This window comes from Pelobates fuscus, chromosome 1 (genome assembly GCF_036172605.1).
Source record: "Pelobates fuscus isolate aPelFus1 chromosome 1, aPelFus1.pri, whole genome shotgun sequence".
Classification (NCBI taxonomy): domain Eukaryota; kingdom Metazoa; phylum Chordata; class Amphibia; order Anura; family Pelobatidae; genus Pelobates; species Pelobates fuscus.
The window spans coordinates 435,005,962-435,029,559 of NC_086317.1; the positions used below are offsets into that span (position 1 = coordinate 435,005,962).

General features: G+C 39.7%; 1 protein-coding gene across 1 annotated transcript in view; it reads left to right on the forward strand.

Moving 5' to 3' along the window:
* UBL3 (ubiquitin like 3) overlaps positions 1 to 12,976 on the forward strand; it is a 133,037-nt gene extending 120,061 nt beyond the window's left edge. The window contains exons 3-5 of the mRNA XM_063429488.1: positions 2,816 to 2,902; positions 7,858 to 7,935; positions 10,845 to 12,976. Of these exons, the coding sequence (XP_063285558.1) occupies positions 2,816 to 2,902; positions 7,858 to 7,935; positions 10,845 to 10,897 (218 nt within the window). The 3' untranslated portion in view covers positions 10,898 to 12,976. The remainder of the gene's footprint in view (positions 1 to 2,815; positions 2,903 to 7,857; positions 7,936 to 10,844) is intronic.
* The last annotated feature ends 10,622 nt before the right edge of the window (positions 12,977 to 23,598 follow it).

Genomic DNA, 23,598 nt, shown 5'->3' on the forward strand with positions numbered 1-23,598 from the left:
GCAGTGAGACTGCAGGAGCATGATCTATACATCAAAATTGATTCATTAAGCTAAATTTGTTTTGGTGACTATAGTGTCCCTTTAAAATTTAGGCTAAAATTGTGGACTACAATAATTCTTAGTCCATTGGGTTTTCTGTTGGCTACTTTGGCCTTATATTTGGGTTCCCAACAATTCTTAGTTTAATGAATAACTGAACGTGTTCTTAAGTTACGACACTCTGTTTGCATATAACAATGGAAAACCAATGGAATGTGCCTTTGATTGCTACATGCTCAGCACTTTGGCCTAGATTTTAGATGTTTGCTGTCCTGATGAAAGCTCCCAAGTGGAGCTGAAACGTCGACTATTGTAGTAAAATTGGATTTTTCTTTACAAACCCTGGGAGTGCTGACTATTTCTGTTTCGTGTCTAAAAGTGCAGTCGAGCACCGGGTTAAATATACACTGAGTGAGTAGGAGTGCAGGGCTTCTTTTTCTCTCTCTTTCTCTCTCTCTCTCTCCCTCTCCCTCTCCCTCCTCTCCCAGCCTGTGGCTGCTCACTGTAGAAAATAAATTACAATATGGGGGGGCGGTCCTATTGTACTCCCCGTCCCCCACCCCTGAGCGGCGGGTGGGGGCCATGAAGATAATGATGGGAGGGGGGACCTAATGTCCTCCCCCCCCAGGCCCCCACCCCTGAGCGGCGGGTGGGGGCCATAATGATTATGAGGGGGGGACCTACTGTCCTCCCCACCCCCCAGCCCTGGGCGGCGGGTGGGGACCATAAAGATAATAAGGGGGAGGGCCTTCTGTCGGCCCTACCGGTTTTCAAGCCATCCAATCACAGTGATCTGTGTCATTTTACACAGCGTGGGAAAGTTCTTTGGAATTTTCCCACACTGTGTAAAATGACAAAGAGCACTCTGATTGGCTTAAACCCACCAATCAGTGTTCTTTGCCTAATTGCAGGGTGGGGCAAGGCTTTATAAGCCTTCCCCCGCCCTGCGTAGCTCAGTCTGCGCGGAGCCCTCCATGGGTGAAGATGGATTCTTTTTTTGCGCTCGGGTATTTTATTTTAAGTTCGACGGGTATGATGGCTTTTTATTCGGCATTTTTTGGGGCTGAAAATGAAGATTTTAGAAAAAAGAAGACGTCAAATGGAAAGTTTCATTTTTCTTAACAGGTTAATTATTTTATTCCTCCCTCACTATTTTTAGGGTGAGGGGGGTAGGTAGGGGATAGTTTGATTTGGGTAGGGGGGGTGACTAGGGGCTTGAGACCCCTAGTCACCTTGATTGGGGGGGATTTTCAGTAGGTCCCCCCCTTATTGTTTTTTTAGGGCCCCCACCCACCGCTCAGACCAATTCAGGTCTTTCAGCCTTTTAGTAGATAGCCCCCTGATACCGTGGCAATGAATAGGATCGGAGTTTCATTAATTAGAATGAAATTCCGATACGAACAAAGTGCCGAATTGCGTTCTAAAACAAACGAACATACTGTTCTCATTGAGTTAGACCGCGATTCAGCAGTTTAGTCTAAAATGACAGGAAGCATCGCGGGAATAGGGAGGAAAGGTAAGAATTATGGGAAAATTGCTCTGACCAGCGGAAATAAAGCACACTTTGCTCCTTCGCTGGTCAGAGCTGGTCAAGCGGAGGAATCCTCCATAAGGCAAAGAGTCCCTACTTTGTCTTATGATTTTAAAGAAAACTAAAGAAGACAGGAAGAAAAGAAGAACAGATCCCGAGAGAGGGGGAGAAGAGGAAGATATTGAGGAAAGGTAAGTTCGGCATGACAGTGCCGCTTTAAACACAGATTCTTGTGTTGAATTGAAATAAATTAATATATTGTATATTACACTACAATTATAATTATATAACATTAAAGGGAACTCTAGACCCCTAAAGCACTTTAGCTTGGTTGTTTGTTTTTTTCATTTTATAAAAAAAATTAGATTCCAGTACAAATTTGCACTTTTATAAATGAACCTTGTTACAGCTGTAATCAGACAACTGGTCATGTTACTTCCTGACAGCAATTGCCCAGAGCACCTGTCTTACAAAGACTTCTCATTGACCTGCATTGTGAAGTCTGTGATTGGACAGCCACAGAATGTCTGGGCAGGGTTAGAAGGGGATGGCTTGCAAAGGATGCAGACAAATACCTGAAGGTTTTGCTGTTTTTACATATACCCTCAATGAAAAAATGCATAATGAAATATACATCCTATAGACTGTAAGCTCGTTTGAGCAGGGTCCTCTTCAACCTATCGTTCCGGTATGTTTTCTTGTAATTGTCCTATTTATAGTTACATCCCCCCTCTCAACATATTGTAAAGCGCTACGGAATCTGTTGGCGCTATATAAATGGCAATGTTAATAACAATGCATGGTTTTATTTGGGTTATTTCTAATAAACACTTTTTTTTTGTAATCATTTTTAATCTATGAAGAGATAGTGTCCCTTTAAACATCTTGCTGTTTTTTGGTGGATCCAATGTTTGTCTCATCCTGTATGTAAATTTGAACTTTACGTGTATGGTCACCAACTCCTTTATTTCTTTTATTAGTAGATGATTATAGCAATTATTCATTTTGTGGCAGCACAGTCTGTTTTAAATGTGTGTGTACTTTCTATTAATACTGTGCATGTAAGTGTAGGGTTCTTGTATAATTGGTTTGCTAATTAAAGTTCCAAGTTAAGTTAATAAATGTCTTCCTTCCTTAGTAATCCACCTTGAAATATTGGCAATTTTACAGCTTGTAACCTTCTATGCTAAATTAAAAGAGCTCTCGTACTGTTCTTTACTTGATTAGTGTCTTGTGTTTTTTCAGATTGGGAAGAGGAGCAGGTCAGCAGTCCGAATATCCTTCGACTCATTTATCAAGGACGATTTCTCCACGGCAATGTGACTTTAGGAGGTACGTGTCTTCATTATGACTTGGCTGTAGGGTACATATCGGCACCTTAATACTTACCTGGAGAACCAATTAGATTTTATAGTGATAAATTATAAATGTAGTGGATTCATGTATATGTAGATACAATGGGCTCTGATCTCAAAATCTACAATGAAAGGCTTCACAAAATTAAAAAAGGCACCTCTTTAATGCATATAGTGATAAAATGCGCACAGTATCGTTTTAAATTGGTATACGGTATATTTTTTTTTGTGTGTGTGGCAAGTTGTGTTTAGACGACAAAATGACACTTTAAAAGCAGGATTTCATATAGCTGATGCCAATTTTGGTGGGACTCATCCCTTACTGTAGTGCTTCCAGACTGGTCCTTCATGGGTTGCCCACATGTTGATGGGGTGGGGGGTGTCTGTAAGGGGGAGACTGCCCTCATTGCAATCTCTGATGTTAAAGTAGTGATGTGAATAACACAAAATGTAATCCATTATGCCGACAGAACGAATAATGACACTTTTAATTTGAATAGATGTAATTATGTTGAATGTGTATTTTGAGTTTGTCCGTTTCAGTGCCTGTGCTTTCAGCAGTAGAGGCTTAGTGTTACCGTACCAATCAGTGCACGTGGCATTCTCCTTTATGAAGTTCTCAATTGTAATTTGTACCTTATTGTACTTGTTTTAAAAAGAAAAATATATATGGATAGCATTATATGACTTTTTGGGAAAATATTATGTGTATTATATTTCTAATTTCATTTCTGCCTAGATGAATGTAGTATCTAATAAAAATAAAAGCTGCTTTCTTTCCCTGTAAAATGCTGGCATATCTTCTAATCGGGTGCATTTAACAGCCTGAAAAACGGGCAGTTGTTCTATAGAACCACTCCAGTGTTACATATCTCACGTGTTCCTCCAATGTCTGGAGATCTCTCTTCAAACAGGCATTTTTTAGAGTTTGAGTGCTGTGTGCGTCACAACCTTTACATTGTATTTGTTAGCCTGTTAATTGAAGCGTCTATATAGACCACAAACACAGTTACTGTTGTAGATCGATTTTACAATGCTTTCCAGCCTAGAAGTTCTGACTTACTGCAATTACATTTAAAGATGGTTATTCAGCAGGCTTTTTATATTTAGAACAGAGCTAAACAGCAATATGTACTTATACTCCAATGAGTACTTCTCTGTAAAAAATAATTTTCTCCAACCATCATAACCTCTGAAGTCCGCTGTAGTTGTTATGAAGGAAAGCGCCCCCCTTGTGCCTCTTTAATAAACCACTCTACAACAGTTTGCCCTCCTACCTCTGGCTTTTACAGATCTGCAAACACCTAATACCGATCCTGCCATTCATTGATTAAGTCTGATCGCTTTCAGCCAGGGAATATGCCATTGACATTAGCCAGGCTGGATTGTTCCTGGTTGGCCAATGATGCGGCCAGAGGTGCATTTACACCTCCAGCAGTAAATGAGTTAAACTCAGTATGTGCAGCAATTTCATAGCAAAACACTGCACAAACAGAATCCAAGCACCATGACCACTTCAAATCACTGAAGTCATGGTGCTTAGAATAACCCTTTCAATGTTGCATTTTATTTTTGTGTTAAATGGATTCCATAGCACTGTATGAAGGATGTAGATAGCTGAATACATTTGATTGTTACATTATACAACTCTGTGTGTTAACGGTCACTTCCCAGGACTTTTAATATTGTGCTTATCCCCATAAGGACACCGTATTGATTCCTTTTATTCCAGAAATTGTGTCCTTAAGGGGTTAATTATTCCCTATATTTATCAAAACATGTATTTTTTTCAGGTGTGGTAAATAAAATTACCGTACATTTAGAAATCCACACTTCTTTATCCTGCAACTGGTTGTCTCTGTCTTGGCCACCTCAATGTTTTATCCAATGGTGTAAATCCCAGAGAATTGACTGCTCACTTTTAATCAATATGTTCACTTCTGCAGTTTCTACTTTTTAGCATTTTTTTGTTTGTTTTCTGGTTATGAAGAGCAAGTGTGCCATCTTGTGGCTCTTAGGTTAATTGCAGTTTTATGTTAAGGACATGTTATTAAGGATAATATTATTATTATTATTATTATTATTATTATTGTTATTTTAGTAGAATAGCTGTTAAAAGGACACTACAGGCACTCAGACCATTTCATCTAATGGTCTGAGTGCAGTGTGCTGTCCACTTAACCGTGCAATGTAAAATATTGCAGTTTTAGAGAAACTTCAATATTTACATTGCTGGGTTAAGACTGCCTCTAGTGGCTGTCTTGCAGACATCCACTAGTAGTGCCCCCTGCAGTTTCAGAGAGGTTAACACTGTGGAAAGGCACTGGATATCCAGTGTCTTGTAAGTCCAAAAGGAAAGCATTGATTCATTGCTTTGCTATGGGGAAGGACTAATGCTGGGTGACACATTAATCTTAGGGCAGAGGGACACTGTAGCATTGGGAATACTGGTTTATATTCCTAAAGCTAAAGTGTTTTTAATAAAAAAAAAATTTTTTTTTTTTTTAAATAGACATTTATAACCCTGATTATGATGACTTTTTATTATTTTTGGGTATTTGTATATTGTGCTCTTTCATAGTGTTATATAAAATGCTGTAAGGTTAAAGTGGTGCCTTTTTAATTGTAGATTTTGAGATCAGAGCCCATTGTATCTACATATAAATGAATCCACTACATTTATAATTTATCACTGTATTCTGCTGCTGGGGTTGTCATATGTAAAATAGTTTTCTCTTGCTATTAAACAGATGTTAGGTGAGCTGCAAAGTAGGGTTTTTCTTGTTCATGTTAGGATAGTCAGAGAATTGCTGATATGCCCAAGAATTGATGACAACAGACTTCAAAGAATCTGATCTACCGGTACCTTTTATTTGTTCTAGTAAGTAGGTTTGTAGAAACTATCATGACATCTGATACAGTGTGGTGAAGTTCAATAAAGACATATTTATTACTGCTAGAGGGCAATTCTTATTAACACTGCATTTACTGGAGCAAAGCAGTTGTGCTGGTAGTCAGTAGCCGTCTCTGCTCCCACTATAGCATTCAGTATGAACAAATATAGAAAAGAAAGATTCCAATTTTTTTTAAAGTACGGTTATTGCTTGATCAGAGCATTTGGCAGGGACATGGCACAAACAGATTACCCCCAACAAATGTTGTGCCTTAGCAGCAGTTCATCAGAGACACTCTGCTATATAGTTTATAAAACAGAATCCCTCTAATCTAAAGTACGTCTCTGATGAAAAATGGTGTAGTACTTAGGAAACACATGTACTACTTCGATAACGGATTGCTAATTGTTTTAAGGAGAGATTGGCTACTTATCGAGGTGAAGTAGTCCTATGGCATTTTCCTTTTTTTTTTTTTTAGTACTCCAATCTGTCTTTATTTGCTCTCTGTAGTATAAGAATCAATCTTGGACTACTCATATTGGAATGTACAGGGTTCTGGTATCCATAAATGTGAATACAACAGAGGGTATAGAGGGAATAAGAACAAAGAGTATATTAGCTCAAAAATTGGAAAGAAGGATTTCACCCAATCCTATGAACACTAAATAGAATGCATCATAAAGTGTAGATATCCAGGAGCTAAATCAATATAGAGGATAAATATAAATAAAAAATGAAAAAATAAACATAGGTAGTGAAAAAGTGTCAATGAAATATATAGATAAGGAATAAAGATTAATGGTATGGGATGTTATATTATTGAATAACCCTTATTAGGGTACTTAAATATATAATGACCAGTCCAAATAGATAAGCAAGTCCAGAGTATCACTGAAATCCGAAATCTTAAACAGGTCTTATGTGAGTCCACATTAGATTGTAAATCATATAAATAGTACTTATAGCATAAGGAACCTGGACCCTTTTTATGTCTGAATTTTTGACTGTATATTTTTTTAGTATATTAATAAATCTATCGTTTTACCAACTAAGTGACTTTTTCTAGAACTGTGATATTCTCACCGGTTCTAGTTTTGAGCGATTAGTTATTTGTACTAAATTGCTCTGGTTCATATATCTGGACTATTATTCTATCTTTTATGTATAAAAGTATATTAAGTCATAAGTACTACCAACCAACACTGTTGTTTTCGCAAGCAGGGTCCAGGTTCCTTATGCTATAAGTACTATTTATATTTATATGATTTACAATCTAATGTGGACTCACATAAGACCTATTTAACATTTCGAATTTCAGTGATACTCTGGACTTGCTTATATATTCGGACTGGTCATTATATGTTTTAAGTACCCTAATACGGGTTATTCAATAATATAACATCCCATACCATTCATCTTTATTCCTTATCTATATATTTCATTGACACTCTTTCTCTACCTATGTTTATTTTTGTATTTTTTATTTATATTTATCCTCTATATTGATTTAGCTCCTGGATATCTACACTTTATGGTGCATTCTATTTACTTATATTGGAATATCTGGTTACTTTGTAGAACATTGAACTACACAATCTGTCTTGTACAGAGGTGGATCCCACTATACCAGGACTAACTTGATGAACTCCGTGTATGTCAGTGATTTCTCTGTCACATTTTTTTTTAATTACAGCCTGCACCTTTCCAGTGAACCCAATTATCTACTGTTTATAAAATGTGCACACACCATCTATGTTTAATTCAATCAAAATCAATTGTAAATGCTTATTAGTTAAATAGATTTATTATACCAGTTTCTCTCTCTTTCTCAATACCTTCCACTGTTCCAGCACATTGTGATAGAGGTTTTAGTTTGAGTGCAGACTGTTCTCGTACCCTAACACTTAATAAAGTAATTTTGTAATGGCATCACTGTGGAAAGTGGTGCACAACCAGATACATCAAGTCATTTTGTTATCTTTCCCATTTATTACTTTAATAAATAATCTTTTTTTGTTTGTTTGTTTTGTTGACACAGCATTAAAACTTCCTCTTGGTAAGACAACGGTGATGCATTTGGTTGCCAGAGAGACATTGCCAGAGCCTAACTCTCAAGGTATGGACAAGTGTTGTTTGAGAAGCTCAATGTATTTGCATGATATAATGTTTTGAAGTTAGTATTTCATACATCTGAACACTCTGACACTAAATATTTAGAATGCAATTGTGATCTCTGTGCCTCCCATGGCCTAGAGCAGCTAAATGAAAATGAATGTGTTTTCTTATACACTATTGGTGCAGAATGAGATGGACTTTGTCATTTAATCTCCTGGTTGTGAATGCGAAGCATGTTTCCTTGTTGTATCCCGAAACTCAAATATTTGAACAATGACCTTATTATTTAACAGAAACACTAGACAATTGTTAATATAAGTCATGAATCGTGTCATCTTTGGAAAGGGACAGATCAGTGTCGTATGATAACACGCCCTAAGGAAAGAAACTCATAATTGTGTGATCTGCCATGATGCAAAAAAATATTAATTTAAATTGTGGAATGTACATTGTCGTCATCACATATTCCCAGTGCATGCTTTTTATATTCATAGTCCTAGTGTATTAGCTGACATGGATACATAGTGTTATTAAAGGTAAACAAGCTTTGAGGACACATGCTTCCTAATAATCTTCAACAGATTTCGTAATCCAGAATAATATCCTGATATTACTGTTCTACAGCTGGGTGGGAAGGTGGTTAGTTGCTCCCTAGGGCCCAAACATATAGTTGTTTTTTCTGCTGCATCTTTGTACCTTTCTCTTCTACTGCGGTAGTAAGAACCCTTCATAGCCAAGTATAGGTTTTATTTTGGGCTGATGACTTAGAATATCAGTGCTCCAGGTCCATGCTTTTGTATTTTTATGTCGATTTACTAGTGTACCTAGGATATGTTAGGCTTTCTAGAATCCAGCAGTAAATTTCACAAGTTGTTACCTATGGTGTTAGGTTTCTAACCATTTTGATGATTTATTATTATTATTATTATTTATATAGCGCCATCAGATTCCGTAGCGCTGTACAAAGGGTGGACTAACAGACACTGTAATTGTAACCAGACAACTCGGCGTACAGGAACAGAGAGGTGGAGGGCCCTGCTCAATGAGCTTACATGCTAGAGGGAGTGGGGTATAGTGACACAAAGGGTAAAAGTAGGGGTACGAAGTAAGATGTTAGAAAAATATACGCTGAGGGCTTAGGTAATTTTTAACAGTTGCCGGAGAGGAGTCATGGAGGGTGGAGGATAAAAACCTGCTAACATTTTAATTGGTATGCTTTCTTGAAGTGAGTTTTCAATGATTTTTTGACTGAGTGGAGACTGGGTGAAATTCTTATGGAGGTGGGTTCCCCAGAAGAGGTGCAGCCCTGGAAAAGTCTTGGAGGTGAGCATTAGAGGTGGGAGTTACTGACAGAGGATATATACGTAGGTGTCTTTGGCAGAGCGTAATGGCCTTGATGGGACATACTTGTGTATTAGGGAGGATAGGTAGGTTGGAGCAGCATTATGTAGGGACTTGTAAGCAAGCACCAGAATTTTAAATTGAGCCCTATATCTTACTGGGAGCCAATGCAGGGACTGACAGAGCGGGGAGGCGTGGAAGGTGTGAGCGGACAGGAAAAAGTGCCTTGCCGCCGCATTCATTATAGATTGCAACGGTGCAATTTGGGAACACGTAAGACCACTGAGAAGAGTATTGCAGTAGTCCAGGCGAGAGAGAACAAGAGCATGGACCAGCACCTTAGCCGCGTCCGGGGTTAGATAGGGGCGGATGCACGCTATGTTTTTGAGATGGAAGCGACAGGATTTGTCGATTGATTGGATGTGAGGGGTGAAGGAGAGGTTGGAGTCAAAAAGCAGCGAGCCTGCGAGGTAGAGGTGATGGTAGCGCTGTTGACTTAGAGGGAGACAGACACGGGAGTAGTAACACTTGAGGGAGGAAAGACCAGAAATTCAGTTTTGGACAGGTTGAGTTTAAGGAAGTGAGCAGCCATCCACTCCGTAAATACAAGATGGTATTTTAGCCTCACCAGAATTTGAGTGACCCCTACTCAAAAGTTGACACCAGTATTTGTCTTTCTGTGTTTCTCTTATTTTAACTGTCATGTTCAAATATTCATTTTATTTTAAGCTTTCCCTTGAATAAAACAGTATCTCCAGTTAATTAGTTGGCAGGTTGTAGAGTACTAACCCATCTTTCCATAAGAAATGTTACAACTTGGGTGGTTGAATCAACAGTACAGGATTCACCAGAAGCAATTTATGTGTTAATATAGCCTACGGGCTGCTGTTGCAAAGCTCTTAGATTGTAAGAATGTAAGTTCGTCTGAGCGGGGTGCTCTTCATATTGTGGTTCTTTGCCTTTATTTTCTTTGTCAAATTACTTGCTGTTTATTTTTCCTATAATTAACATGAAACAAAAGTTGACAACAGAAGATGATCATTAATAAGTGCTTTTGTGGAGAGAATTAGAGTTATTGTATCATTTAAAATGAACCTGGAGGGTAGCTGACTTTTCTTTGCAGAGATTGAGCTGTATGTCGGATCACAAGTGTGTAAATCTAAAAACCAAAACCCAATGCCTTCTTTAATAACGGTTTCAAGCTCTCGTTTTACAGCCTGTAATTCCCAAACTTTTTCCACTTCACTAGCTATCACCAATATTATATTTTATATAAATTGCTGATTTAATATTCATTTTAGTAAAAATAAATGTGGAGATAAGTGACTTGACATTTTACTGTCATCAAATGGCTGGCATGACTCCCTCTTAGCAGTGTCTAATTTGCATCCTGAACTTTAGCTAGGCATTAGTCTGAAAGGGCAGTCTGACCACAGTGTAAAGTCTTTTGAATGCCAGAGACATAGCTGTTGAAGTGTGTGTGTGTGTGTGTGTGTGTGTGTGTGTGTGTCAATAGGGAAACCTTGTATTCTGTATACAGCATAAACATTTTGTTCAAATTCCACGCAGGTCAAAGAAACCGTGAGAAGACCGGAGAGAGTAATTGCTGTGTAATCCTGTAAACCCCGCCATGTCTGCGAAGTGTGATGTAATATAGTCCTTGTCTTTCATGCTGCTGGAATAGAGGAGACCCATTGCTTCAAAGAACCTTAGAACAACCATCGTTATATATACGGACTTGATATATTACATGAACACTCTCAACTCTCTTCATTGAAAGAGACCAAAAACATTCTCATTCTGATTTTTTTTTCTTCTTCTTCTTTTTCTTGCTGAGTAAGTTTGTAGTATGTTATAGTATCTCCGTTTTTTGAATGCATTCAGTCTCCAGGGGATAAAAAAAATTAAAAAAAAAATCTTCACTTATACAACAAGAATCATTTGTGCTGCAGCAAAAAGAAATCACCTTAACTGATTTACAGCCGTCTACATGCAGATTGCACTAACGTACGACAACGCTAGCGCTAGCCATACAAAATACTACAGTTGAAGAGACGCGTTCCGGAAATTGAAGCTATCACATACCGGCTGAAATCAAAAGTAAGGGGGACTCACTTCTACCTAACATATGATTATTGGCCACAGCGGCACAAGGTAGTAGCAAGCGGATGACAAAACGGTTTATATTCAAGGAACAAAACTAAATGTGCCTGTACTCTAAAAGCACTCTGCAGAGGGCTCTGGAATAATCATTCTGTACTATATGGTGCACTCTTATCTCAAGCATACGTTGCATGCGTGTTCATACCAAGCAAATGATAAGAGAGTGCCTTTCCTAGCCTTAATATGGGAGGGTAATTTTCCTGTAGTCCATAAGCCTTTATTATTGTGCAGAGGTATTAGCAGATGTTATTTACTAATCCATTTTGTGTTTTAATATCAAACGATGATATTTTCGGTGATAATTCCTCATCTGTAATTGAGTGTCCAAGTTCATGCTTACCGCCATTTAAATAGTTAATAAATTCATGATGACAACGAACCGTTAACATAGTACAACTTTTGGTTCCGTCAATAATCTGCATTTGTATTAGAGCTTGCTAAAATATTAAAAATTCAAGCAAAAATGAAGATGCTGTTTTCTTTTTCCCTCATTTCATTAAAAAATTTAAAAATAAATTTGCACAGCACTAAAGCATGAAGCTACTTTCATTTAAAACTGTAAAAAAAAAAAAAAAAAATCAAATATAAACCTTTTTTATATTTTTCCACTAGGGACAAGGCTTCCTGGTTGAAATTACAAATATGTGTAGAATATATTTAATAAAAAAAAAAAACCTTATAAAATGCATTATTATAGAATCTAACTATAGATTGGCATAGTGTAATAGAATAAAATATACCTATAAATTGCTTTTTGAAAACAGTCCCAGGTTCACCTGGTCTTCTGTATTCTTAAAAACACGAAAAAAGGTGTTAAAAACCCTTACAAATCTTAACTGTAATAATTATTTTCGATGGTCCGCATCCTTTAAGTGTAATCAGATTCTTTTTTTTTTGGTTTTCTTCATTATATTAGCTTTGACAAAATGCTTTAATATGCATTAGGTCTTAAACAAATATATTGTTCATACTGATTTGACTTAAATTTGTATAGAGCCGTTTTAAAAAGCAGACTACTGTAAATAGCACTAAACGTTTTTCTTCCTGCAACCTGTACTGATATAGATTATTCTGTAACTAAATAAAAAAATATATATATTGTAGTGCATTTCTGTTGGTTGTCTGGTGGTTATGATTGGGATTGTAATTGTTTAGAAATGTTTTGATAAAACTGGAAAATCATCTGGATTTTAAAATCAGTGCACATATCTGGTTTCTGCAAATGAATCCTGCTGATTACTTTTGTAATCCCATTGATAGTGAATTGTTATGAAATTTTCCTGTATAGCTATAATAAAGTAAATCGTCACAATATCGTGACCTCTGTCTCTAGAATTGGTTCTAACACAGAGCTTTTCAGCCACGTTTTGATAGGTTTAAAAAAAAATCAAAAAATCATGTTTTTGTTTTTTACATTACAGAAAGTATTTACCAGATTTATTGCATAAAAATGAATGATATAACTGAACAGTGAGAATAATATGTGGCGGTCATCTGAAATTTCCTGTTAATAAATACATCTAAAACATTATTACCAACAGATTATGAATAATTTTATGTAACCAAACATTTAATTGTGATTACTTCTATATAAACATTTTTCATTATGGCCATCTTTGTATTGTGCTTCACAATATTTCAACTATTATAGGACATTGCTGAATAAAGTATACTCTTGTTGCATAGGCAAATCAGAAACTGACATTATCTCAGTTGAGCGGATTATCAAATAGCATTCCCCTGTTAAAGAAGAGGAAACACACTGTCCCCTAACACTTTTGTGTACATTTTTGTTTTTATGGAATGGCGTTTTTGCACAAATATGAAAATGTACTTGTCCTATTTCCTTCAGTCTCACCCGTTGTATGTACAAATGCTGCCCATGCCTGCTAAACAGTAATAGAATATGTTGGTACTTTATTGAATTCTATGCCACAAAAACAAATAGTTTTACCTACTCAAACTACCCATGATGCACCCGCTCACCTTCTAAACTATACTACTTTCAACCTGCACCTGGTTCTTATTGGTAGACAAAGTGTTTTTGGACTACATTTTTTTGTTTTATTTCACCTTATATTCTCATGCTATATTGGAGCCAGCATTTTAATGCATAGACCAGCTAAAGTTTTAGTATATAAAAGCCCCTTCTGTTGTAGCCACTTGGTTCTTTAGAGTCTCAACATTTTTGATGCCAGAGGTCCAACTTCCAAATGAGTACTTTGCTCCCCCATGATGCCCATTAAGCACATATGGGCATCGATATTGCTCAGTACAGTTTCCAGCTTTTACCAATGCAGTTTCTCATGGTGTTTGGGCAGCTGGGTATCTAAAACACTGCTCTAGAACTTCTAGTTTTGCAAAATATGTCTCTGTATTGATCGTGTGACTTGATCTGCTGTTAAACATATCTATATGATACATTCCAGTTTCAGATTTGTAAATTAGAATAGACAAATACTTATGGCCTTGCAGCCTCAATTAAAGGGACACTGTAGGCACCCAGACCACTTAAGCTAATTGAAGTGGTCTGGGTGCTGTCTCCCTATTGCACTTAGTGCTGCAATGTAAAACACCGCAGTTCCAGAGAACTGCAATGTTTACATTGCAGCTCTAAGTCAGCCCTCAGTGACTGTCTAACAGATGGCCGCTAGAGGGCTTCCGGAATCCAAACGAACACTTGGTCCATTATCTGACACTGGACGTCCTGACAGACCTCCAGCGTCAGATTTTCCACATAGGAGTGCATTGAGTAATGCTTTCTTATGGGGATGTCTAATTTGCGCTGGGCCATTAGGTCTCCCCCGCCGGCTGACGGCGGGAGAGCGACGTGGGTGGAGCCTGACCCAGCGCCGAGGGACATCAGTCCTGGATTCAGTAAAGTGGCTGAAGCGGTTTTAACCCCTTTACCAGGGCTCGAGTCCTGCAGGAACGCGCGGGAACGGCGTTCCTGCACTTTTTCTAGTGCAGGAACGCCGTTCCCGTTTATGGTCCTGCAGGCACTCAGGGGGCGGCAAAAAATGCCGCCCCCAAATGTCCCCGTGTTCCCCCTGTCATGGGGGGCCCAAGAGGTGGCCTAATGGCCACCTGAAGGATCCCCCCGGCCAGCTCTTGTCTCGCTGTCAGACGCGGCGAGGGAGCTGTGTCCTCTCTGCTCCCTCTCGCCGCGCCGTTTGCTGATGCTGGGAGCCGGAATATGACGTCATTTCCGGCTCCCGGCATCAGCAGACAGCCCACGCGGCGAGAGGGAGCAGAGAGGACACAGCTCCCTCGCCGTGTCTGACAGCAAGACAAGAGCTGGCCGCACTGAAGCCCCACTGGACCCCAGGGACAAGTCCACGCCAGCTCTCCAGGTAGGGAGGCTGGGTGGACATTTTTAGTGTGTATGTGTCTGGGAGTGTGTGTGTGTGTGTGTCTGTCTGGGAGTGTGTGTGTGTGTGTGTCTGTCTGAGAGTGTGTGTGTCTGTCTGTCTGTGAGTGTGTGTGTGTGTGTCTGTCTGGGAGTCTGTGTGTGTGTGTCTGTCTGGGAGTCTGTGTGTGTGTGTCTGTCTGGGAGTCTGTGTGTGTGTGTCTGTCTGGGAGTCTGTGTGTGTGTGTCTGTCTGGGAGTCTGTGTGTGTGTCTGTGAGTGTATGTGTGCACCTGAATGTGTGTGTACGTGTTTATATATGCATGCAAGTTTTTTTTTTTTTCTGGTGGTGGGGTGAGGGTGGAACTCGAGTGAGTTCCCACACTTTATTCCCCAGGACTTGACCCCTGCCCTTTACCCCTACTTTTCAGTAGTCTATAAGGTAACAAATTTCACAAAAGAATTCATCAATAAAAAAACAAATTTATTTTAACATAAACTGCTGTACATATATGAAGGCATCATAATCTCCTGTAGTTGTCTACTTTTTAATGCATAATTCCCTACAGATCTGTTCTAGAAGGCACATACTCAATTTGTCAAGTACAGGTGAATACAATTATTGATGAAGATGAGACCTAATTTAATTAAGCATCCATCTGCTGATATAGTTTTAACAAGACTGGCAAAATAATTCCATTTTTTAAATGTCAGATTTCTGTTCATTAAGGAACTTAATGAAAAGAAAGAAAGTCTATTCGCAAAAGGAAAAAAGTTTTACTCCAATTAATTTTCTCTTCCCTTCTTGAGCTAGTCAGTCTTCAGAAAAATGAGTAATTGCTGGCATGGAATGCTACACAGCAACATTATTAAAGGGACACTTTAGGCACCATAACCATTTCAATTCTTTTAGAGACCTTGAGTGCTATTCCATGAACTAATGTTAAACTGTTTCCTAATGGTTTAATAGTGAATCGGGGTGCCTGCGACATGGCTAAGGTGGAGTGTAAATAGACCACGCCAAATTATACCAGCGTTATGCAGACAGTGATAGACTGAAAGCACTTGCTTGTATAATTTGGTATGAGATGAGGGGTAACTAACTCCATCTTAGAGTGGGCTAGGCTGGGTCAGCCGGGGTAAAGTGAGGGCTCTGATTTACTGAGAAAAGTCTGTCATTCAAGTTAGTCTCCATCACTTGATGGAGCCAGGTCGAGAGAGACGTGGTATGTGCATTCTCACAGCTGTACTAATGCTTAATTGCCTTCCATGAACACCCAAGACACACAAAGCGCTTCAGCTGGAGTCTGTCATTTTTTTCAACAGTTTAAAAAGTGCTGTTTTCCATTGATATTGGCACTTTTTAAAGTTGTCAATGATAAACGTTAAAGGAAAAATTGATTGCTAGCATATACAATAATTTAGCAGTATCCCATGGTCTTGCAGGCTCTTCCATAGACCCCTGCACTCTTGCAATTTAGCAAGTCTGCAGTCATAGCCATAATATCTACACCCTTTCCCCAGCTGGTGAGCAGAACACGATCAACCCACTTAATGGCATAAGTAGGGGTTACTAATATCGGCCTACCTACTCATTTGAGCAGTAGCCTGTACAATCCTAAATCAACATTGCATAGGAGGGACTGCAGGAAGTTCTACAAGTGGACTGCTGAACACCTACGTAAAAACAGTCATGAACTCTCTAAGGTGGTGGTTAGTTCACAAATACATGTATCTATAGGTTGATGTTGAATAGAGTAGGAAAAATAGTATGTTCTGATTTTACAATAACACTGCTACTTTCCTTACCCTGAGTGCCTGGACCATGCTACTTTTCCTACTCTATGTAAATGGGTGCACCCTCTCAGGTCTGGTTTGCACCAAGGATCATCCACATAGACGTGTGCGGACTCCCTCCTCTTTAGGAACAATATGATGAGAAACTGGGGTTAAGTGGGCAGAATCAAATTCTAGGTATAGAGCCAAAAATTCCACAATCGTGAAACTTAACCTGCTGCCCCTGGATGGAACACTGAAAATCTCCAAATAGATTCCTTGCTCCAATGTTGCAGAATTTGTGTAAATATATATATATATATATATATATATATATATATATATATATATATATATATATTCAATTCAATTCAATGTTGCAGAATTTGTGTAAATATATATATATATATATATATATATATATATATATATATATATATATATATATATATGAGAATGTCATGTTAAAAGCAACATGCAAGGAAGTTCGTTGGCTGGATCAACTTCAGAGGGTGAAAGAACCCATGGAAATACAAGGGTATGCCCATATCAGAGGCGCTGAAAACAGCCAAACAAAGGCTTATAGCACTGATCATGAGACTGAGCAGATACCCCAGAGAAGAAATGCCCTGTTTACCAAAAAAACATCCAATGTATATGCACCGCTGCAGGGTCACGGCACATTCATCCAAGACATACTAAGAGCTGAGACTGAACCAGGGGCATACCTAGGACATTTGGAACCTGGGATGCATCCTATACTTGCCACACCACAAAGTTTAAATGTAAAAGAGCACCCACAATTGGGTGTGGTTGGCAGGCTGCTTAAGCTAACTGCTCTAGCCAGCGAGCAGGCAGGCTACTCGGGCTGGCATTCCTCTTACTTCCATCAGTACCTTTTGTGCGTTTTTTTTCCTCCCTCTAGCCCTTTGTGTGCCTCTTTTTTTTTTCCCCCACAGCTCGTATGCCTCTGTCTTCCCTCTGCAAGTCTTTGTCCCCTCAATGTCTCATTTCCATCCCAGTCCCTCCATGTCTTTTTTTTCACACACCCCAGCCCCTCCATGTGTCTAATTCTCTCTCCCCCACCCCCACCCCCCACCCCGTCCCTCCATGTGTCGCATTCTTCCCCCAGCCTCTTCATGTGTCCCATTCCCCCTCCCCAGCACCTTCATGTGTCTCATTCACCACCCTAGCCCCCTCCATGTGTTTCATTCAGCCCCTACCTCATCCATGTGTCCCATTACTACACCTCTCCCACCTCTTCATTTATCCCATTCACCTTCCCCAGCCCCTCCAGGTGTCACATTTCACTCATGCCTAACCTCCTTTACTTAATGTATAGAGTGGTCAAGCCGCAGACCGTGTTGGAGGAGCTTCTGTTCCTCTCCCCGGTCAGATAGGAAGCAGTTCTGTGCTGGACTGAACAGTATTGGAAGAACACCTAGGAGAAATAAGCATCATAAAACCAAGGTCCAGTAACTACTAGACTTGAAAGCAGACCACTGCATTCTCCAAATACAGGAACTAGTCACCATCACAGTCAGAGATACCCAACAATGAGTAGCCAACATGAAGAGTTAGGAAAATGCTCCAAAGTCTGTCTTTTACATATTGCTAGTCCAATAAAAAGAAGGTATAGTTGCATTCTGCGATACTCTGATATTTTGGCTCTATATAATGTATAGTCCCAAGAATCAAGCACACAGTTTAGTTAATCAACTTTGGTGCAGCAGCCTGCCTTTGTTCTATCAATAAAGGAGAAGCACACTCTCTGGAATTTAAATATAATATTAAATATATTATTTTAATAAATATATAAAAATAAATACATTATTCAGATCTGGAATGGAGAAGGAAATTAGTCAACTCCACTACAGGCAGGTGTGGAGGCACTGGTGATTGAAGTTAAAGGGACACTGTAGGCACCCAGACCACTTCAGCTCATTGAATTGGTCTGGGTGCAATGTCCCTTAACCCTACAGTGGTACATATTGCAGTTTCTGTGTCTACCAGACGGCCACTAGAGGGACTTCCGGAATCAAAATAGACCTTTGGTATGTTATCTGACGCTGGATGTGCTCACGCTCTGCATGAGGACCTCCAGCGTTAGATTTTTTCCCCATAGAAAAAAGCATTGAATAAATCCTACTTTGCAAATCCTAATGCGAGCGCGGCAGGTCTCCTCTGCCAGCTGACAGTGGCGGAGGAGCTTGGGCGGAGCCTGACCCAGCGCAGAGGGACATCGGCGCTGGATCCTGGTAAGCGACTAAAGGGGTTTTAACCCTTTCAGCACCACAGGTGGGGGGAGCACTGCAATGCCACAGATGTCGCAAGTTTTGAGGGAGCGTGCAATTGGCATGCTGACTGTAGCAATGTCCACCAGAGCTGTTGCCCGTGAATTGAATGTTAATTTCTCTACCATAAGCCGTCTCCAAAGGCGTTTCAGAGAATTTGGCAGTACATCCAACCGGTCTAACAACCGCAGACCACATGTAACCACACCAGCCCTGGACCTTCACATCCAGCATCTTCACCTCGAAGATCGTCTGAGACCAGCCACCCGGACAGCTGCTGCAACAATCGGTTTGCATAACCAAAGAATTTCTGCACAAACTGTCAGAAAGCATCTCAGGGAAGCTCATCTGCATGCTCATTATCCTCATCTGGGTCTCGACCTCACTGCAGTTCGTCGTCGTAACCGACTTGCGTGGGCGAATGCTCACATTTGATGGAGTCTGCCACTTTGGAGAGGTGTTCTCTTCACGAATGAATCCTGGTTTTCATTGTACAGGGCAGATGGCAGACAGCGTGTATGGCGTCATGTGGGTGAGCGGTTTGCTGATGTCAACGTTGTGGATTGAGTGGCCCATGGTGGCGGTGGGGTTATGGTATGGGCAGGAGTATGTTATGGCCCCATGTTGCAAGTAACTGTACACAATTCCTGAAAGCTGAAAACATCCCAGTTCTTGCATGGCCAGCATACTCACCGGACATGTCACCCATTGAGCATGTTTGGGATGCTCTGGATTGGCATATACGACAGCGTGTTCCAGGTCCTGCCAATATCCAGCAACTTTGCACAGCCATTGAAGAGGAGTGGACCAACATTCCACAGGCCACACTCAACAACCTGATCAACTTTATGCGAAGGAGATGTGTAGCACTGTGTGAGGCAAATGGTGGTCACACCAGATACTGACTGATTTTTGGACCTCACCAATACAGTAAAACTGCACATTTTAGAGTGGCCTTTTATTGTAACCAGCCTAAGGCACACCTGTGCAATAATCATGCTGTCTAATCAGCATCTTGATATGCCACACCTGTGAGGTGGATGGATTATCTCGGAGAAGGGCTCACTAACACAGATTTAGACAGATTTGTGAACAATATTTGAGAGAAATAGGCTTTTGTGTACATTGAAAAAGTCTTAGATCTTTGAGTTCAGCTCATGAAAAATGGGGGCAAAAACAAAAGTGTTGCGTTTATAATTTTGTTCAGTGTAGATATATATATATATATATATATATATATTTGTAGTCGGGGCCATCTGGCCGTAATGATAAGGGTAACATATTATAACCAATAAAACACATACAAATGGACACCAGTCGGTTGTGGTGTGCCGGAACAGAGAAAGCAGTGGGCCTGTAATAAAAGTGGGCCCACCTTAGAGGGTGATATGAATAGAGGGAGTGGTGGGAGGGGTGACTCGCCAGACAATCCACGATAAGTTGGGAGTGGATTGTCAGCCCTTTTAAGGGGAAATCAAGCCCCTCCCACAACTACAGGCCTTAAAATTTGTAGTCAGGGCAATCTGGACGTAATAAAAAGTGTAACATAACATATTATAACCAATAAAACACATACAAATGGACACCAGTTGGTTGTGGTGTGCCGGAACCGAGAAAGCAGTAGGCCTGTAATAAAAGTGGGCAAAGATAAAAGTACCATACAAAATTTATACACATAATAAAACATTGTTTATTTGGACAAGTTACGAAAGCTTGTGTTAACTCTTTAACTGGGTTTGGAATGTAAAGAGTATAGGCGGAGGGTTTCCAGCGTCCCACAGCCTTGATGATATGAGTTGGAATGTGGTTGGAGGAAGCTGCAGATGCTGCCCTATACAGAAGGAGTGTCCTGGACAAAGATTTGCATTTAGGCAGAGCCTAGTTAATAGTAAGCGAACTTAAAGCATGAATATAGATGTCGTAGGGATGGAGCCGTGAAGTTCTAATAATGGTTGGTTGGCTGGTTGTTACGGGAAGGTGATGAAATATTATCCAGCACACCATTGTTTTAGAACAGAGTAATTTTAGGTTAAGGTGGCAAAAAGAAGTGAACCCCAAAATAGATACCACAGCAAACATTACTATTCTGAGACAAAGTGGCTGGGTACTGGTAGGCTAGCTAGATGCCAAGCGGCGAAGAATTATGCTATTGAGAACGTGACAGAGGAGTCCCTACTAATTGTCAAGCGGCATGAGAGGCGCTACCTATGCATTGGCCCAAGGGGAAATATGAGGCCACCGAAACGTTATGGCGGGGTGTCGGCCTCTCGGTGATGACTAAAGCATAAGATAGAAGTGGGGTGACATGGGAGGCCCTCTCTATGCAACCATGCAAGGCTGCTAACTATGATTTGGCCCGAGGGACGTATACCTCCGAGTATGAGGATGGGTGTTGGCCTCGCGGGACCATTAGCTTATGGATTAAGACCAGAAACAGAAACCTAGTTGGACAACCTAAATCTCAGGAAGCCAGTACCACTAAAAACCTAGAAAATGTACAGGGTTATGACATCGTACCTGTTAAAGTTTGAGTCAGGCTGATGCTAAGCGGAAAGATATGAACGAGAGGGTGGCAGTAGATGACGTGCTGCGACCCATGGATAGGACGTGCATGAGTATCTGTGCGTATGGGTATATTGTAGTGAGCCAGATCATGGGCCCGAATTAAATAAAAGGAACCTACCAGATACTATTGGTGAGCAGGGAGAATATGACAGAGACAGATGACGGGTTTTGTGTTCCAGTATCCAGTATGCTTCATGTAAATAAACACAAAACAGCAGGATCTAAGACACAGTGCAAAGTGGACTAAAAGGTAATAATTATAATACTCAAAGCTCCATCACAGCCAATGTTTAACGCACAGACTATATAGTATATACAAATACAAATTCAGACCACCCAGGTGCAGTGAAAAAATAAGTAAATAAAAAGGATAATTACTTCCCTTTTCTAGTCAGGTAAAACAAGAGGATTCCTCTTAATCCTCACAAATATAGAAACAGGGTAGAATATACCTAAACATATAAAAAATAAAAGAAAACGCTCATAGGGGATTAACGTAAAACACACGGATGCCCCTTATGTTTATGTCACACTCACAAGATATATGTGGTTTTCAGGCACATCAAATAGATGAGTATTCATAAGTCCCTCAGAGTCAGAATAGTAATTTGGACATGTAAAAAATAAAAATTGACATAGTGTAACGTTGTTATGCAAATAAAATCACAGCTTTAATGGTTGCACTTACAGTGTAACACTTGTAAAAAGGCCCATCAGAACAAGTCTTTTCCTCCCATCAAAAATGGAGCAGAACGTCCTTGTTGAAATTTCAGGCAGGCAGTACACAATAGTAAAATAATAAAATCACAAATAGCAGTCACTATCAGTCTCTACGCGTTTCGTCCGGTTCGCCGGACTTCCTCAGGAGTAGTGGAGTGCTTCAATCCTTCTGGGGCTTCCAATCCCTTTTAAATCTTCCCGCCGGCATTTTAGTCCCAATTCTCAATTCCAAACAGCTGATTGTCAATACGTTCATACACTCCATATATGGAGTTCCGGCTCACATTCGTGGAACGCACGTGCGTTCCACAGACCCGGAAATGCCCGCGTCACCCTGGACTGAGCGGATGTGTGTCACTGGAACGCACGTGCGTTCCACTTCGTCCGGTCATCAGCGGCATTGGAAAAAACCCATACGAGGAAGCAAGATAAAGAAAAAGATAAAGAAATGAGACGAAAATAAAGACATATTAGATATCCAATATATCATAAGACACCAAATGAATACAATACAGATCAAATCAAAGTCAATCCCCATTAAACTTATAGATCTAACAGGACCTTCCTAGCTATCTGTCAGCACTTTGCTATGTATTAGAAACACACAAATCCAAATATATCTTACATAACCAATGTTATAAAAACACTTTATCCATATGTAACAAAGAGTGAGGTTGGGAAGGAGGGGTGTGTGTGGAGTAAAGGGGAGGATTCTGGAGCCATCTGGTCAAAAATGAATAGAATAAAATAAAATAAAATATAAAAAATAAAAAATTAATAAAAAAATAAAAAATAAATAAAAATAAAAAATAAAAAATAATAATAAAATCAAAATAAAATCAAAATCAAAAGTATAAAATAAATGATGTTATAAAAAACAAACTAAATCAAAATCCACATTGAGTCCTAGTGGATGTAAAGTCTTTAGCCTATGGATCCAGAATCCCTCCCTTTGTCTGAGTTTGGTGATGATATCCCCTCCCCTTGCGTCCAAATTCACCTGTTCAATAACAATCCAAGACAGGTTGGAGATTCTAAAGTCTGGGCACTTATTACAGTGTGTGGGAACTGAGTGGTTCTGGACCCCCTTCCTTATGTTGTTCAAATGCTCTAGAAAGCGTATTTTCGCTTTCCTCCCTGTTCTTCCCACATACTGTGCCCCGCAGCCACACATGAGTAAGTAGACTACATTGTTGGATAGACAGGTTACATTTCCCTTAATTTTAAATTCTTCTCCCGTGGTTGTGCTTCTAAAGGTATGGGTAAGACCTAGTCTATGTTTGCAGGCTTTACATTGCCCACATGTATAAAAGCCTGTTCTACATTTTTTACCTCCAGTTGTGTTTATAGGTTTAACCCCTTAAGGACACATGACATGTGTGACATGTCATGATTCCCTTTTATTCCAGAAGTTCGGTCCTTAAGGGGTTAAAGAAACTCGGTGTAAGGTGTGTTGA